The sequence below is a fragment of the Arachis hypogaea genome, chromosome 10 (genome assembly GCF_003086295.3).
Source record: "Arachis hypogaea cultivar Tifrunner chromosome 10, arahy.Tifrunner.gnm2.J5K5, whole genome shotgun sequence".
NCBI lineage: Eukaryota > Viridiplantae > Streptophyta > Magnoliopsida > Fabales > Fabaceae > Arachis > Arachis hypogaea.
In genome coordinates this window covers 6009302-6025765 of record NC_092045.1, presented here as the reverse complement: position 1 = coordinate 6025765, position 16464 = coordinate 6009302, and the positions used below count along the sequence as shown (strand labels likewise).

Genomic DNA, 16464 nt, shown 5'->3' with positions numbered 1-16464 from the left:
TTTAAATTATCATTTATCATAAACCGTTATAAAATTTAAATTAATTTTGATATTATACTAGACAAAATTTTGAACTTCTTAATCAATTAAATATAATTCATATTATTATTCAATCAAATTACAAAATAAAGATTAAGCACAATTATTATCTATATTAAAATAGTATATTTTTTCTTTATATGTCTTTTTTGTTGAATAATAATATTATTGAATCATAATATTATATATAAATTGTCAAATTAAATAAATATATTGTACAATACTTTTTTACGAATTAACTTCTAAGTCTAATATTAATTTACATATTATCTAATATATCCCTAAGCAATATATATAGTATTTTAAATTTATAATATATAATATAATTAATTTAGCTCTCCACGCATCCCACGAATCTTATTCTAAGTATCAATTAGTTATGGAAATGCAAATTCAATCCAAGTGTGATCAAACTAAGAACATGAACTCCCGGAACTAGAACTAAATTTTATTAGCTATTTTTCCAAGTTATCTACATGTTATCAAACTAGTACGATTTTCTTTAAAGATAAAGTAAAATTCTTTGAAAACTAAGAGTATGAATTTTTAAATTTTTGAAGTAAATATATTTGTAAACTTATATCACTTTTTGTACTTCAAAGTTCTGAGGGATCTCAACTTAAAAATGTCCACATTCCAGTGAAATTAGGTATCATGATTACTTCCTCCAATTTCTTTTAATGTGTAACTTTTTACTAAAATGTTGCATCAAAAGCAAAATCATCGAACTTTAGATTTTGTAATTTGCTGAAACTGCTTGTTGACAATCGTTTGCATGAATATTAGTTTGAGATCAAAGACCTCAATCAAACCTTTACACGAGTAAATTTCACAATGAAATGTGTATAATAGAAAGAATGTAGGAATGTACAAGTAAAATAAATTACACCGTAACATAAATGCCCAATTTCTGATTTCTAAGATCCTTGCAAAGAATACCTGCAATTGTTATTAAAACTACCTAGATTTTCTTTTGGATCTGGAAACTACCCAATTTATGATGCTAAAGATTCAACTCATATATATGCCTACCAAACTTCTCCTTTTCCAATATCCTGCTTCCAGCATCATCTTCAGCTACCCTGAGCTGCATGTCCTTCTCTCTGTCTATGTCTCCGGCCTGAGCGATGGAGTAGAACTCTGCCAGTGCCATGGTGATGGAGGTGGTTAACCAGGGATTCATCATGATGATTAACTTCACTATTTCTAGCATCTTCATTGGCAAATTCCATCCCACCAATAGAAGTGGAATGCTGTGCCCCATTCTGACTTGATCCCGGTCTAAACTGTAGATTTAAGTTGTCAAGGTTCCTATTCCCTTGCCGAGCTGAATGTAGCCGGAGGAATAAATTCATGGCTTCTATGCTCATCTGAACTCTACCATTTCTATCAGCACCATCTACATCAACAGAAGCATCCTCTTCATCTTCATCTGTATCAATGTTGTTTTGGCGTCCTTCTATGACATAGTCTCCCAAAACCATTGCCCCAGGCATGGTTGATGTTACTGTACTGATCACATCATCACGTTCACGCTCCCACTCAAGCCATCTCCATTTCTGCTCATGAGCGGGATCAACCGCACGGGGGCGTGCCAAGGGATGCTCCGCCCTCACATGCTTCCTCAACTCTTTGTAATTCCCAGAAAACAAGCAATTATCTTGCATGCAACTTCTTTTCTTTGCATTCAAATAGTCCCGAGCAGGTTCAACAACAGTCCAACCTTTCACCTGTCCCCTGCATAGTGGGCATGCAAGCTTTAAGAGTTCTTTCTCCCCGGCAAGGGCGTTTGAATCTTGTAATGCACCTTGATTATTTGTTGATATAATGTTAGTGTATGCTTTTTTGTACTGATCGAGGCAGTTGGAATGACGAAAGCTAGTCCCACACATATAGGGACGGCAACCTTTGTCATGTGAAGAACAAAGGAGAAGAACAGCATTGTGAGGGTACTCCATGCACACAGAACATGTGACATCTTTCCACTCCCTCTTATCCAAGGCTTCAGAGCATTTCTTTGGGCACATATCCTCACAAATATTCTTCTTGCAAGTAGGCAGCAGGTATGGGATAGATCTATACCTATGCGAAGCATTCCTACGCTGTCCCCTGCTTCCTTTTGCCATTTTTTTATTTCCCAACAGAACCTGGGATTCAAAATGCAAAATATGAAAGGGAAAAAAAAAGACATTCTGACTTTGTAATTCAAAAGACTACACGGTCAAACTACATTAAAGGTAATCAGTATTGTATTGAAGAATTATAATAATAACACGACTTAACCCATAATCTAAGGAAATTAGAGTAAGTGGCACAAAGCTTGAATGTGATATCAAAGGTTCAGTGATGGTAAATCATAAATTCAGTTTCACTAACAAATCCAGAAGGACATGAAGAGAAAGCAATCGACGTTACCCAAATATCTAAACAGGAATGAAGAGAAGTGAAAAACTGAAAAACACCAATTTTCCGCTCTTGCAATAAAAAACACATTCATCAAGTTTCTGTGATCAAATCCAAATTTACACAACTTGCAACGTGGCATAAAACGTCTTAACTTATTCCATTCACTACCAAAGGTTTCTCCAAGTTTTTCATGAGAAACCAATTCCCTATATATGGAGAGATCTAAATTCCTGATGACATAAAAATACCAACATCTGAGTTATGAGCACCCTTTCTTTTCCCCAAAACATAATTTATATACGCATGAAGTAATTGCAATAGCTGAAGGAACTTAAAACTGTTCATACTGAAAACATTTTCAGGACTATTGTCCCAATTAAGACAAAAAGAGCTCGGCCCATCTAGTTACTGAGTCAAAATCATTGGTCTTGATATTGATATAGTATACATAGGTCAATTATCTAAGAACTAAGAAATAATAACCCAATGAAAATTCGAAATCAGTTATCTAAGACAGAAAATTGCTGGAAATGGCCCAGTTCTTCTAACCAATATACTTAACATCCAGGCAGCTGAAAACACAAGTGAAATGCAAAGGATAACCTTTAATGAACCAAACTAACCAAGAGGATGAGAAACTCACTAGATTGCTATTTGAGTATATTTGAGTCCTTAGCAGATCAGTTTGAGGCCCAATTGCAACTGGTAGTAAAAGTAGAAGTAATACATTAACCAAACAAGAAAGAAAACAAAGTCAGAGATTCATATAACTCATCTAAAAGAAAACAACGTGGCAATAAGCAAGAGCAGCAAGCAAAGACAAGTTAGAGTAATATAATATTAAGCAGAACATGCAGCCAAGAAAAGAAGCACATGTTCCTAACTTGATCCACTCATCTTCAGATCCAATCATACACAATAATACTTTAAATAAATGAAGAAAAAAAAAGCATATTTTAATGGGAAGAAGGAGAAGTATATATCCAAAAAAAAAATGTGACCAAACTAAAAATGCCCATCTGCACGGAAACCAATGAAAAATGGAAGAAAAATTGAAAATTGAGCTTGAAGCTACAAAGTAGAGCCAACTGGGTATATCTGTTTTTCTCAAATTTGTTATGAAAATAAGGAAGAGAAATGAGTCATCGAAATCTACGAAAGTTTCGTTACTCACACACATGAATCTAGAGAAAAATGTAAGAATGACCCAAAAAGGAAAAGAAAAATTTAGAGGAATGAGAAATGGTCATACCAGGCAGACATTGAATATGAAAACGGTTTCAAATTGAAGAGACAGAGAGGGAAATAGGGTTCTGTAGCATGGGCACGATCGAACGCTAAGGCGATGGAATCGGAAGAGAGAGAAGCGAGGTTGGCGGGGTTAGAGAGAGAGAGAGGGAGAGTGTTGAGTTTACGCCACTCCGTCTCCCTCTCCTTCTCGCTCCTTCTCTTTCTCTCCCTCCATTTTTTTTTCCATCACAGTGGCGTAAAGGAAGAAGAAACACAACTCCGCACAGAATATTCCTCTTACGCGCTTCGCTCAGCGACTGAAACCACGCTCTTTGTTGCATAAAAATGTTTATTCAATGCTTTCAAAATAAAAAGAGAATAAGAAAAGCTTATATTAATAATATTTTAGTTATGCTTTCTTTAACTATTTGTACCTTTAAGATATTGTTGGTATTATAATGTTAATTTTTAGTTTTTTTTGTTGGTCTTTGTTTGGGGCTTACCTAGAACCGGATAGTGGTTGGGCTTGTTTGTGAGGTCCAAGCGCTAGAGGAGGGTGGTCTCCGACTTGTTTACGTCTGGGAGCCTCCTTCCGACTTGTGTGTGAGAGAAAATGGGGGGTGGTACCTGTAAAGACACTCCAATGCCTAAGTCAGCATGGGGTTAAGCAGGTTTAGAATGTATTGGGACTTAGAGATACCTGAGGAATGTCAGTGTATTTATAGTGGTGAACTAATAACCACCGTTGGAGTAGTGCCACTTTTTTAGGGTGTTAACCGTCCCTTTATCTTGGGGAGGTTAAGATATGGATACTGGAAGTGGTTAGAGAGATTTCAGGGGCAGTTACCCATCTGAATGAGTGCTTATCTGCCAGCTAACCCTCGTTCCCGACTTCTTTAGAACAGGTCGTGGTGAGTGCCGACTTCGTAAGACGAAGGTCGGTGCCGGGTGAGGCTCAATCCGTGGGATTAGGCCTTTTGTTTGGACCTGGGCCTTTACTATTGGGCCAGGGTATGAACAGTGCCCCTACTCGAGCCCAATTTTCTTTTCAAGATTTGGGTTCGAGTATTCTACTCGGGGTCGTAGCCGACTTGTTGGAGGACCGACGTGATGGTCTGAAACCGACGTGACTCTTCGTGACCTTTTGGTTCTGATAGTTACGTCTAATCAAACGTCGCGTCCGTTAGGGATGTGCGTAGGGATTGATGGTCTTGGTAACGGTGCATTCTCATTAATGACTGCCTCGCTTTTACCATTGTGCCCCTAGCATGTTTATAAATACTTTCCCTCTCTTTCGTTGTTTCGTTTCTGCGATTTTCAAATTTCTTCTTCATTTGTTCGTGCTGCATTCTTGTGTTCGAAGGCCTTTACTTCTCCCAATCTTGATTTTCAGATAAAGGTTAGCTTTTTCTTCTTCTGTAACATACTTTCTATTTGCATGCCTTTATTTTGTAGATAGATAGGTTTGTTTGTAGATTTCTGTTTGGTTCCGTATTCCCTCCCTTTAGAGACCGTGTTTTTTTTATTTTTCTTTTCTTTTTCCCTTGTAGGTTTTTGTCACCTTTTAAGAAAAGAAATGTCTTCCGTAGATATCCTTTCCCAGTGGGTTAATGTTACAGTCTTAGGAGAGGAACCTTCGGTTGATACTGAATTTATCACTCACCTTCGTACTCGCCACAGAATTTGTACTTCTGAGGTGGATGAGCCGAAGTATGAGTTGGTAGTCCCGGGCCCAGAAGACCGGGTTTGCTTTGGGAGGGCTAATGAAGCGGCCCCTTATTTTTTCTTTATGTATGGGTGTATGATCACCCGTTTGGGTGTTTTTCTTCCTTTTTCAAATTTTGAGATGTCTGTGTTGCGTCACTGCCGAGTTGCCCCTACTCAGCTTCACCCTAACTCTTGGGATTTTTTGAAAATTTATCAATTTATCAGCCAGGCTTTGGAGTTCCTGACCTCTCTGAAGATTTTTTTCTATCTTTTTCATATGACCAAACCCTTTAGTGGGCTAAATAATAAGCAACAATGGGTGTCTTTCCGGGCCATACAAGGTCGGAGAGTTTTCACCCTTTTTGACGAATCCTTCCATGACTTTAAAAATTATTTTTTCAAAGTTCAAGCTGTAGAGGGTCACCACCCCTTTTTCTTGGACGAGAGTTCTTCTCCTCGCTTTCCCCTGTATTGGTTGGAGGCCTCCCCCTGTGAGAAATATGGTCTGGACGACCTAGACGAAGTGGAGGCGGCCGTTGTGGGGTTCTTCCGAGAAGTGTGGGGGAGGGCCCCGTATCTGGACACTAAGAAATTCCTCCAGGGGTCTCCGACTTTTATCCAGACGCAACTAGGTAGCTTTTGTTTTTCTAATTTGCTTCCGACTCGTGATTTCTTGTACAGACTTGTTTGACTTTTAGTTACTACTTGTTTTTACAGAGATGGCAAAGAAGAACGCTCAGGAGTCTTACCAGAGAGTCCAGGAGGCCAAGGCAAGGTCTCGAGCCAGGACTGGTGGCACCAAGGCGATTATCTCTCCTTCTCCTCCTCCTCTCCGGAATACGGGGACTCCTTCTCAGCCCATTGTGATTTCTTCTTCAGCTTCATCTCGGCCGCTCCTCTCCGCCCGACCTCTTCCTGAGCCAGAGAAGAAGAAGCGCAAGACTTTAGAGTCTGGCTCTTCTTTTGAAGGTGAGGTTAAAGCGGATGCTCTTGCATTCGTCCGAAAGTATATCTACCCCCATGCTCGTATAAGTATGGATGATGTTTCTGTTCGGAACCACCTTACCACTCTGGCTGAGGAGAGTCTCAGGGCGGCGGGTGTTTGTGGTAAACTCTTAGATATTTTTGAGAAAACTCCTCTTAGCTCTTTGGGTTTAACCTTGAAGGTTGAAGAGCTGGAAGGAAGGCTTCTTATATATCAAGACCATGAGAGGGAGTTGAAGGAGGAAGTCGCCAAGCTGAGGGAGGAGAGAGATAGCCTCCAGGAGAAGGAGAGTAAGTTGCAAGCCCAATGCAACATGGAGGTGGGCTTGAGGAAAACAGCGCAAGAGAGTTATCAAAGTTTATTTGAAGATCTTATGTCTGTGAGGAAGGATCTGCTGAATTCTCAGAATGCATATGCCGAGTTGGAGGACTCGATTGCTGACGGGGCCGAGGAGGCTTGGAGGATTTTTAAGGAGCAAGTCAGAGTCATTGCTCCTGACTTGGATCTTTCTCCTTTGGATCCTGACAAAGTCGTTATCGACGGTGCCATAGTGGATCCCCCTGCTACCGTGATCGTTTCCGAGTCAGAATTGAAGACCCGAGGGCAGAGGATCATTGAGTCCCCTCCTCGCCCAAAAAAAGTTCCGAGCTCTTCCGTAGTTCCTCCGACTTCCTCTTCATCTCCTATGGATGCCTCTCTCCCTGGCCCTGATGCTGCTCCTACTACTCCTTCCGGTGGTGATCCGTCTACTCCTCTGAAAAAATGATTTTGTTGGCTATATGGGGGCCCGGCCTGTGGGTCCCCCCCTTTTTTAAACTCTTTCATTTGTTTGTTTGTTGGTGGTTTACTGAACATTTTTCTTTTTGGCCTTTTAAGGCTGTAAACAAAACATTTTATAATACCCTTTTTTAATAAGGATTTTAAGTTAACAAAAAATACCATTTTTTGGATAAGGGTTTAAGTTACCTTATGCGTGCGTACTTTTCTGGTTTTGATTTTCGAAAGTTCCCTTGATCTTTTCTGAAAACCCTTGGCTTGTCTGTCTTTTTAAGCCTTTTCGTTTTCAAGGTTTTCTTTAGGACAGCTTTTAAGCTTTTCTCCTGGGTTTTTTGATCTCTTTTTGGTTATTCCTTGTACTCAACTTTGTTTTATTGAGCTCTTATGACTTAGGCTACTTTTGTAATTCATTTTTGTTTTACTCGGTTTCTCATTTCGAATTATGAGTCGGTATGTTTCCGAGTTTATCACGATCAACTTCTATAACCTCTTTACACCGACTTGTACCTCGTCGTTTTATCCTGACGACCATCTAGGTCGGTTCATGGGATTTTCACGTTTTGTCGAGCTTAAGTCGGCGCGTTTCGTAGAAAGAAAGAGAAAACAAGAAGGAATTTATAAGAGATAAAATGAAAAAAGATCTTTATTTATTGGGGGGGGGTACCTTATTGCTACTAAGGGTTTTTGACAACCTGTTTCCCTTAGCCTCTACCATGATGCCTCGTTAAAAACCCTTCTCTAGAAAAAACCCTTTGACTTTGGGAAAAAATCATGAAGTTGGGAAAAAAGTACATCAGGGAGTAGAGTTCGCTTTTAACTGTAGTACATTTTCATATTACAAGCATGCCACGACCTCGGTAACTCGGTGCCGTTCAGGTCGGTCACTTTATAATAACATTTTCCTAAGACCTCATTGACTTTGTATGGTCCCTTCCAATTAGCAGCGAGTTTTGCTTCCCCTGATTTGTTGACTCCAATGTCGTTTCTGATCAAGACCAAGTCATTTGGGGCAAATGTTCTTCGAATGACTTTTTTGTTGTACCTTGTAGTCATCCTTTGCTTCAACGCTGCTTCTCTTATCTGGGCTTCTTCTCGGACTTCGGGGAGCAGGTCGAGCTCCTCTTTGTGCCCCTGTATGTTCCCGATCTCGTCATGGAGAGTCACCATTGGGCTTTGTTCATTGATTTCTATTGGTATCATGGCTTCTACGCCATAGACTAGTCGGAAGGGCGTTTCTCCAGTGGCGGATTGGGGGGTTGTCCTGTAAGCCCATAGCACTTGTGGGAGCTCCTCAGCCCAGGCTCCTTTTGCATCTTGTAATCTTTTCTTCAGTCCTGCCAGTATGACTTTGTTGGCTGCCTCGGCTTGTCCATTGGCCTGCGGATGTTCTACTGAGGTGAACTGGTGTTTGATTTTCATACTGGCTACTAGGCTTCTAAAGGTAGAGTCGGTGAACTGGGTTCCATTATCTGTAGTAATGGAATAAGGTATCCCATATCTTGTGATGATATTTTTGTAGATGAACCTCCGACTTCTTTGAGCGGTGATGTTGGTCAATGGTTCTGCTTCTATCCACTTTGTGAAGTAATCTATTCTCACGATCAGGTATTTGACTTGTCCTGGCGCTTGGGGAAAAGGACCTAACAAATCCATTCCCCATTTTGCAAAGGGTCATGGAGAAGTGATACTGATGAGCTCTTCCGGGGGGAGCCACATGGAAATTTGCATGCATCTGACATGGTTGACACTTTTTCACAAATTCTGTGGCATCTTTCTGCAAGGTCGGCCAGTAGAATCCAGCTCGGATCACTTTCCTGGCTAGTGACCTTGCTCCGAGATGATTTTCGCAGATCCCACTGTGAACTTCCTCAAACACCTCGGTGGTTCTTGAGGTCGGTACGCATTTTAACAATGGCGTTGATATCCCCCTCCTGTAGAGAATATTTCTCACTAAAGTGTAATGTTGTGCTTCCCTCCGAATTTTTTTGGCCTCTTTTTCCTCTTTGGGAAGGATGTCGAATTTCATGTATTCGACCAAGGGGTTCATCCATCCGAGGTTTAAACTGGCTACCTCAAGGACCTCTTGTTTGTTTTCCATTTTTACCACGGAGGGTTCCTGGAGAGTTTCCTGGATCAGGCTTCTGTTATTCCCTCCTGGCTTGGTACTTGCTAGCTTGGATAGGGCGTCTGCTCTGCTATTCAGATCCCGAGTTATGTGTTTGACCTCGGTTTTCGCAAAGCATCCAAGGTATTCCAGAGTTTTTTCCAAGTACCTCTTCATATTTGGGTCCTTTGCCTGATACTCTCCACTTATCTGGGAGGTCACCACTTGTGAGTCGCTGTATATCATCACCTTTGTAGCACCGACTTCCTCTGCCAGCTTCAATCCAGCAATCAGGGCTTCATACTCGGCCTGATTATTTGAAGCTGGGAATTCAAATTTGAGGGAAACCTCTATTTGGATTCCTTTTTCATCCACCAATATTATGCCTGCACCGCTTTCTGTTTTATTTGAGGATCCATCTACATAGAGTTCCCATGTAGTTGGCTTTTCCTCTTGATCTCCTGCGTATTCTGCGATGAAGTCGGTGAGGCACTGGGCTTTAATCGCCGTCCGAGTTTCATACCTCAAGTCGAACTCGGAGAGCTCTATTGCCCATTGAACCATTCTCTCTGCGACATCCGTTTTTTGGAGGATTTGCTTCATGGGTTGGTTCATGCGGACTCTTACTGTATGAGCTTGAAAGTAAGGTCGTAGCCTTCGTGAGGCTACTACTAAGGAGTAGGCGAACTTCTCTAGTTTGTGGTATCTTAGCTCGAGTCCTTGTAGAACTTTGCTGATGAAATACACTGGATGCTGGCCGACCTCGTCTTCTCTTATCAGGGCTGACGCGACAGCCTTGTCTGCTACAGATAAATATAGGACGAGGTCTTCTCCAGCTACAGGTCGGATCAGAATCGGAGTTTGGCTCAAGAATCTTTTGAACTCCTGGAATGCCTCCTCGCATTCAGGAGTCCATTCGAATTGACATCCCTTTCTCAATAAGGAAAACAGTGGAAGGGATTTTAGTGCTGATCCTGCCAAGAATCTGGAGAGGGCTGCGAGTTGGCCATTTAGCTGCTGGACCTCTCTTAAACAGGTCGGGCTTTTTATTTCTAGGATAGCTCTACATTTATCGGGATTGGCTTCAATCCCTATTTGTGTCAGCATGAACCCTAGAAATTTTCCCGCCTCTACCGCGAAGGCACACTTTGCGGGATTTAGTCTCATCCCGTGTAACCTTATGGTGTCAAAGACTCGCGAGAGGTCTAACAAGAGGTCGACTTCTTTCTTGGTTTTCACCAGCATGTCGTCGACGTATACTTCCATTAGGCTCCCAAAATGGGGAGCAAACATTTTGTTCATCAGCCTTTGGTATGTGGCCCCTGCATTTTTTAATCCAAATAGCATGACCACATAGCAAAAATTTGCTCTGGGCGTGATGAAGGATGTTTTTTCCTGGTCTGGCTCATACATCGGGATTTGGTTATACCCCGAGTAGGCGTCCATGAACGACAAGTATTGATACCCCGAGCTGGAGTCTACTAGGATATCAATACTTGGTAGTGGATAAGGGTCCTTAGGACATGCCTTATTTAAGTCGGTATAGTCGACACACATTCTCCATTTGCCATTTTGTTTTTTGACTAGCACTACATTGGCTAGCCATGTTGGGTACTTGACTTCTCTGATGAAGCCGGCTTATAGGAGTGCCTGTACTTGTTCTTCTACTACTAGGGCTCGTTCTGCGCCGAGCTTGCGCCTTCTTTGTTGCATGGGTCGGGACCCCGGGTAGACCGATAGTTTGTGGGACATGAGCTCGGGGTCTATCCCGGGCATGTCGGAGGCCTTCCAGGCAAAGAGATTGGAGTTGTCTCTTAGGAGCTTAGCCAATCCTTGTTTTAGGGTTTCCCCTAGGTTGGCTCCTATGTGAGTATTTTTTCCTTCCTCTTCGCCTATCTGTATCTCCTCGGTTTTTCCTCCCGGCTGTGGTCACGGCTCTTCTCTAGCCCTTGCACCACCGAGTTCTATTGTGTGAATATCTCTGCCTTTTCCTCTCAGGTTTAGGCTTTCATTGTCGCATTTCTTTGCCAATTTCTGATCTCCCCTTACCGTTGCTATCCCCGCTGGGGTCGGAAATTTCATACAAAGGTGGGGAGTGGATACCACCGCTCCGAGTCGATTAAGGGTAGCTCTGCCGATTAAAGCATTATATGCTGACCCTACATCGATGACTATGAAGTCTACACTCAGAGTTTTTGATTTTTCCCCTTTTCCAAAAGTGGTGTGGAGGGGCAAAAATCCCAATGGCTTTATTGGCGTGTCGCCTAATCCGTATAAGGTATCGGGGTAAGCTCTTAATTCTTTCTCCTCCAACCCTAGTTTGTCAAAAGCGGGCTTAAAAAGGATGTCCGCTGAGCTTCCTTTGTCTACTAGGGTTCTGTGGAGATGGGCATTTTCTAGGATCATAGTTATTACCACTGGATCATCGTGTCCAGGGATTATTCCTTGCCCATCTTCTTTTGTGAATGAAATGGTAGGGAGGTCGGATGATTCTCCTCCGACCTGGTAGACTCTCTTGAGATGCCTTTTACGAGAGGATTTGGTGAGTCTCCCTCCCGCGAACCCTCCTGAGATCATATGGATATGTCTCTCCGGAGTCTGCGGTGGTGGGTATCTTCTATCCATATCGTCTCGCTTTCTCTTCCCATGACTGTCCGACCTTTCTATGAGATATCTGTCAAGCCGACCTTCTCTAGCCAGCTTTTCTATCACATTTTTAAGGTCATAACAGTCATTTGTGGAGTGACCATATATTTTATAGTACTCGCAGTAGTCGCTGCGGCTCCCCCTTTTTTATTTTTAATGGGTCTGGGAGGTGGCAGCCTTTCGATATTATAAATTTCTCTGTATACATCCACTATAGAAACCTTTAGAGGAGTATAAGAGTGATATTTTCTTGGTCTATCGAGGCCGAGTTCTTCCTTTTTCCTGGGCTCCCTCTCCCTCTCTTTTGTTGAGGGAAGGTGTCCGGGTCGCCAACTCGGATCTCTCAGCTTAGCATTCTCCTCTATGTTGATGTACCTTTCAGCTCTTTCCTGTACATCTCTTAAAGAGATGGGGTGTCTTTTGGATATGGACTGTGAGAAGGGACCTTCTCTAAGCCCATTGACTAACCCCATTATGACTGCCTCGGTGGGCAGGTCCTGGATCTCTAAACATGCTTTGTTGAACCTTTCCATATAGGCTCGTAAGGATTCTCCGACCTCCTGTTTTATTCCCAGGAGGCTTGGCGCATGTTTCACTTTGTCTTTCTGGATAGAGAACCTCATCAAAAACTTTCTTGAGAGGTCTTCAAAACTGGTGACCGACCTCGGAGGGAGGCTGTCGAACCACTTCATCGCTTCTTTCGATAGGGTAGTCGGGAAAGCTTTGCATCGCGTAGCGTCGGAAGCATCAGCCAGGTACATCCGAATTTTGAAATTGCTTAAGTGATTCTTTGGATCCGTGGTTCCGTCATAGAGGTCCATATCGGGGCTTTTGAAGTTCCTCGGAATTTTTGCCCTCATGATGTCCTCGCTGAAAGGATCCTCCTCTCCTATGGGCGGCTCTTCTCGTTCGTCGCGGGAGTTCCGGCCTTTGAGGGAGGATTCCAACTTCAAGAGTTTTCTTTCTAACTCTTTTCGTTGTTCCATCTCCTCTTTTAGGTTCTTCTCAGTCTCCCTTTGTCGCTCCCGTTCCTATTCTAACTGTTCCAAGCGACTTTGGTGGACGTGGACTAATCCCATGAGTTCAGTTGCGTGGGATGGTCCATCTTTCTCCGAGTCGCGCCCTTCTGAAGAATTCGTCTTCGGATTTTTGACTCCGGAGGTACCTTCTTTGTGCTGATCGTTGGTTTCCTGGTGAAGGGTCAAGTCTGCGTCATTGTTTCCGGTGTCCAGATTCTCTTGTTCAGAATCTGATTTCACATGACCTTCTTCGGGGGATCTGTCCGCCATCACTGGTTGATCTCTCGGGTCCCCGGCAACGGCGCCAATGTTCCGGGGCTTACCTAGAACCGGATGGTGGTTGTGCTTGTTTGTGAGGCCCAAGCGCTAGAGGAGGGTGGTCTCTGACTTGGTTTACGTCTAGGAGCCTCCTTCCGACTTGTGTGTGAGAGAGAATGGGGGGTGGTACCTGCAAAGACACTCCGATGCCTAAGTCAGCATGGGGTTAAGCAGGTTTAGAATGTATTGGGACTTAGAGATACCTGAGGAATGTCAGTGTATTTATAGTGGTGAACCAATAACCACCGTTGGAGTAGTGCCACTTTTTTAGGGTGTTAACCGTCCCTTTATCTTGGGGAGGTTAAGATATGGATACTGGAAGTGGTTAGAGAGATTTCAGGGGCAGTTACCCATCTGAATGAGTGCTTATCTGCCAGCTAACCCTCGTTCCCGACTTCTTTAGAACAGGTCGTGGTGAGTGCTGACTTCGTAAGACGAAGGTCGGTGCCGGGTGAGGCTCAATCCGTGAGATTAGGCCTTTGTTTGGACCTAGGCCTTTACTATTGGGTCAGGGTATGAACAGTCTTATTCTTAGTTATTGTTTGAATTAATGAACATGTCACGTCACAGATGAGATAGGAATCTATAATTATGCTTTTTCTTGACCATGTAACATATTTTTAGTATATTTAAAATATGTTTTAGACATATTTCAATTATTTTTGGACCATAAACAAGTTTCTTTTTCTAAGTGTTTTTTAATTAAATTTAATTCATTTGACAAAAATTCAACCAAAAAAATTGTGTATATATCATTATTTTTTTTCATATTTCTACCGTACATAAGTTTTTATATGGAGAAGCACAATAACACAAAAAATTTTGTATATAATACAAATTTATTAATATGATATAAAAAATTTTAAACATAGTACATAAATATTTATATATAGCACAAATTTTTTTACATAATACATACAATTTTTACTGTTAATATAATTTATTAATTGGGTGAATCAAAAATTTAGGTATATAATTTTTTAAAATTTATTTACTCCACACCAAATTTTATGTGTTATGTATTTAGATTTTTATGTTTTCCACCAAAATTGATGTATTTTGCGTATTTTATTTATTGGGTGTTAATATTTTGGATATATAGTCATTAAAAAATTAATATGCTGAGCACCAAATTTTTGTGATGTGCACTAAAATTTTGCATCGAAAATTTTATATTATACCTATTTTATTAGTTGAGTGCTAATATTCTAGACGTGTAGTTCTTTAAATTTTTGTGAGCTGTATATTAAATTTTTTTGTGTTGTGCATAAAAATTTATGTGTTATACATCAAAATTTGTGTATTCAAATTTTTTAAATATACAAAAAAAAGAACAAAATGAAAACGTGAAAGACAATGATAATAATAAAGAAGGAGGATAAAAAGAAAAAAAATTAAATAACAACAACAAATAGAAGACAACTGTCGTAACAACAACAATAATAAAGGAAGGAAAAGAGAAAGAGAAACAAGAGGAGACAAAAGAAGAATAGACCTAAACAATAATAACAAAAAGAAAAAGCAACGGCAACAACATAAGTTCAAAATAGAAAAAATTTAGTTAAAAACTGATTTAAAAAATATTTATGTGCATAGTTTTATTGTTTTTTTTAAACATGATTTATACACAAAAGTTTACTAAAATATCTTAATACTAAATATTAAATACTAGTAAAAGATATCTTTATAAAAATATAAAAAAATTTCCATATTTCATCTAATTTATACTTAATTTTTGTTTCAATATTAGTTCGATTCTAATATATACAGCATATTTTCAGAAAGAATGCTCGTGAATCGCTCACAGTATTAAATGTAACTTAGGAGTTTGATTTAGATTATATTTTTATTGGACCGGTATATTTTTAGTAAAGTTGTTCATGAATTATCCCTCAGTATTAAACGCAGTTTGAGAATTTAATTTATATTATATTTCTATTAAATTGACATATTTTTAGAAAGGATGTTTATGAATTGTCCATAATATTAAATACAATTTGAGAATTTGGTTCAGATTATGTTTTTATTGGACCAACATTTTTTTACAAAAAATTTTCATGATATTAAATAATAACATTATAATTTCTGTTGTATAGTTAAAATTCTCTATCTCTATTATAAAGTAATGAAATCTTAAAAAAAAAAAGAAAGAGACGAAATTTAAAATTATTCAACCAAACTTAAATTAAACAACAAAATAAAAAAATATTTTTAAATTTGATGATTTTATGCTAAATAATTCGTTTATAAATAACCAAAATATTAAAAAATAAATATTTATTCTATTATATAAAAATCGGATGTCTGCACTTAATGATGGAGCTGACGTAACATGCTCTAGAGATTATTTTCTGATTTAATTATTTTAACTCATTCAATATAATTTATTATCATGATTTAATTATATCAGCTAATTGATTTGATTAGATATTTAAATATTAATATAATTTATTATAATATATATTACTTAATTAATTTTACTACATTAATTATAATTTGTTATATTAGTTAATTAATTTATTCATTTATAAAATCCGAAATAAAATAAATAATTTATTGTTTATTCTAATTGAATTCATTAAATTTAATTATACATTATATACAAATTAATAATAATTTGTAAATCATTTTATATTATATATGTATTAACAAAATATTATATACGTCTTAATGTGTTAATTAAATATTATATACGCACAGAAAAATAAATACAAAGATGATTTATATAATATTAATAATATTATATTAGCATGATGTTTTTTTTTGTTTTGATATCATATAGTATTGATCATGATAATATTATTATATAGTATTATATAAACTTTCTAATATTAGTATAGAAAATTGAAAAATTATTCTTTATGGCAATCATTCTGAGTGGAATAGTGTATTCCTTATATAGTATTGATAATTGTTGTTTAATTTAAAATAATTGTATGTTGGTATTTTAAATTTATTTTCAATAATGACCTAAATAGATAAATCTAATTGAATTGAATGATTATATAAAATATTTTATATTATTAATATACTAAAATTAAATTCATTTTTTGGTACCGAATTTTATAGGTAAATTTTATACAAAATTAAGTTATTTTTTATTTTTTTATTTGTTTTATCTTTGTTACTTTATTTAATTTTAAGTAGCGTCATATTTACAATTACTGCCAGTATGATATTTTATAAAATATGAAAATTAATTTTTTTTATAATTTAAATATCAATGTTTGAAT

At 38.7% G+C, this 16464-nt stretch overlaps 1 protein-coding gene across 2 annotated transcripts; it reads right to left on the bottom strand.

Annotated features, from left to right (window-relative positions):
* Positions 1-866: 866 nt before the first annotated feature.
* On the bottom strand, positions 867-4016 carry LOC112714931 (uncharacterized). 2 transcript variants are annotated; one of them, XM_025766627.3, is made up of 3 exons: positions 3698-4016; positions 3089-3147; positions 867-2186 (listed from the first exon to the last, which is right to left on the bottom strand). In XM_025766627.3, the coding sequence occupies exon 3, from the start codon at positions 2163-2165 to the stop codon at positions 1113-1115; it is 1053 nt and encodes a 350-aa protein (XP_025622412.1). In that variant the 5' UTR covers positions 2166-2186; positions 3089-3147; positions 3698-4016; the 3' UTR covers positions 867-1112. The 2 variants fall into 2 exon arrangements, with proteins under 2 accessions (XP_025622412.1, XP_025622413.1); XM_025766628.3 differs by having other exon boundaries at positions 3069-3147; positions 3698-3941.
* Between the last annotated feature and the right edge of the window lie 12448 nt (positions 4017-16464).

Excerpts from the sequence above, each read along its gene's own strand:
- LOC112714931 (XM_025766627.3), bottom strand. The coding sequence starts at position 2,165 with ATGGCAAAAGGAAGCAGGGGACAGCGTAGGAATGCTTCGCATAGGTAT.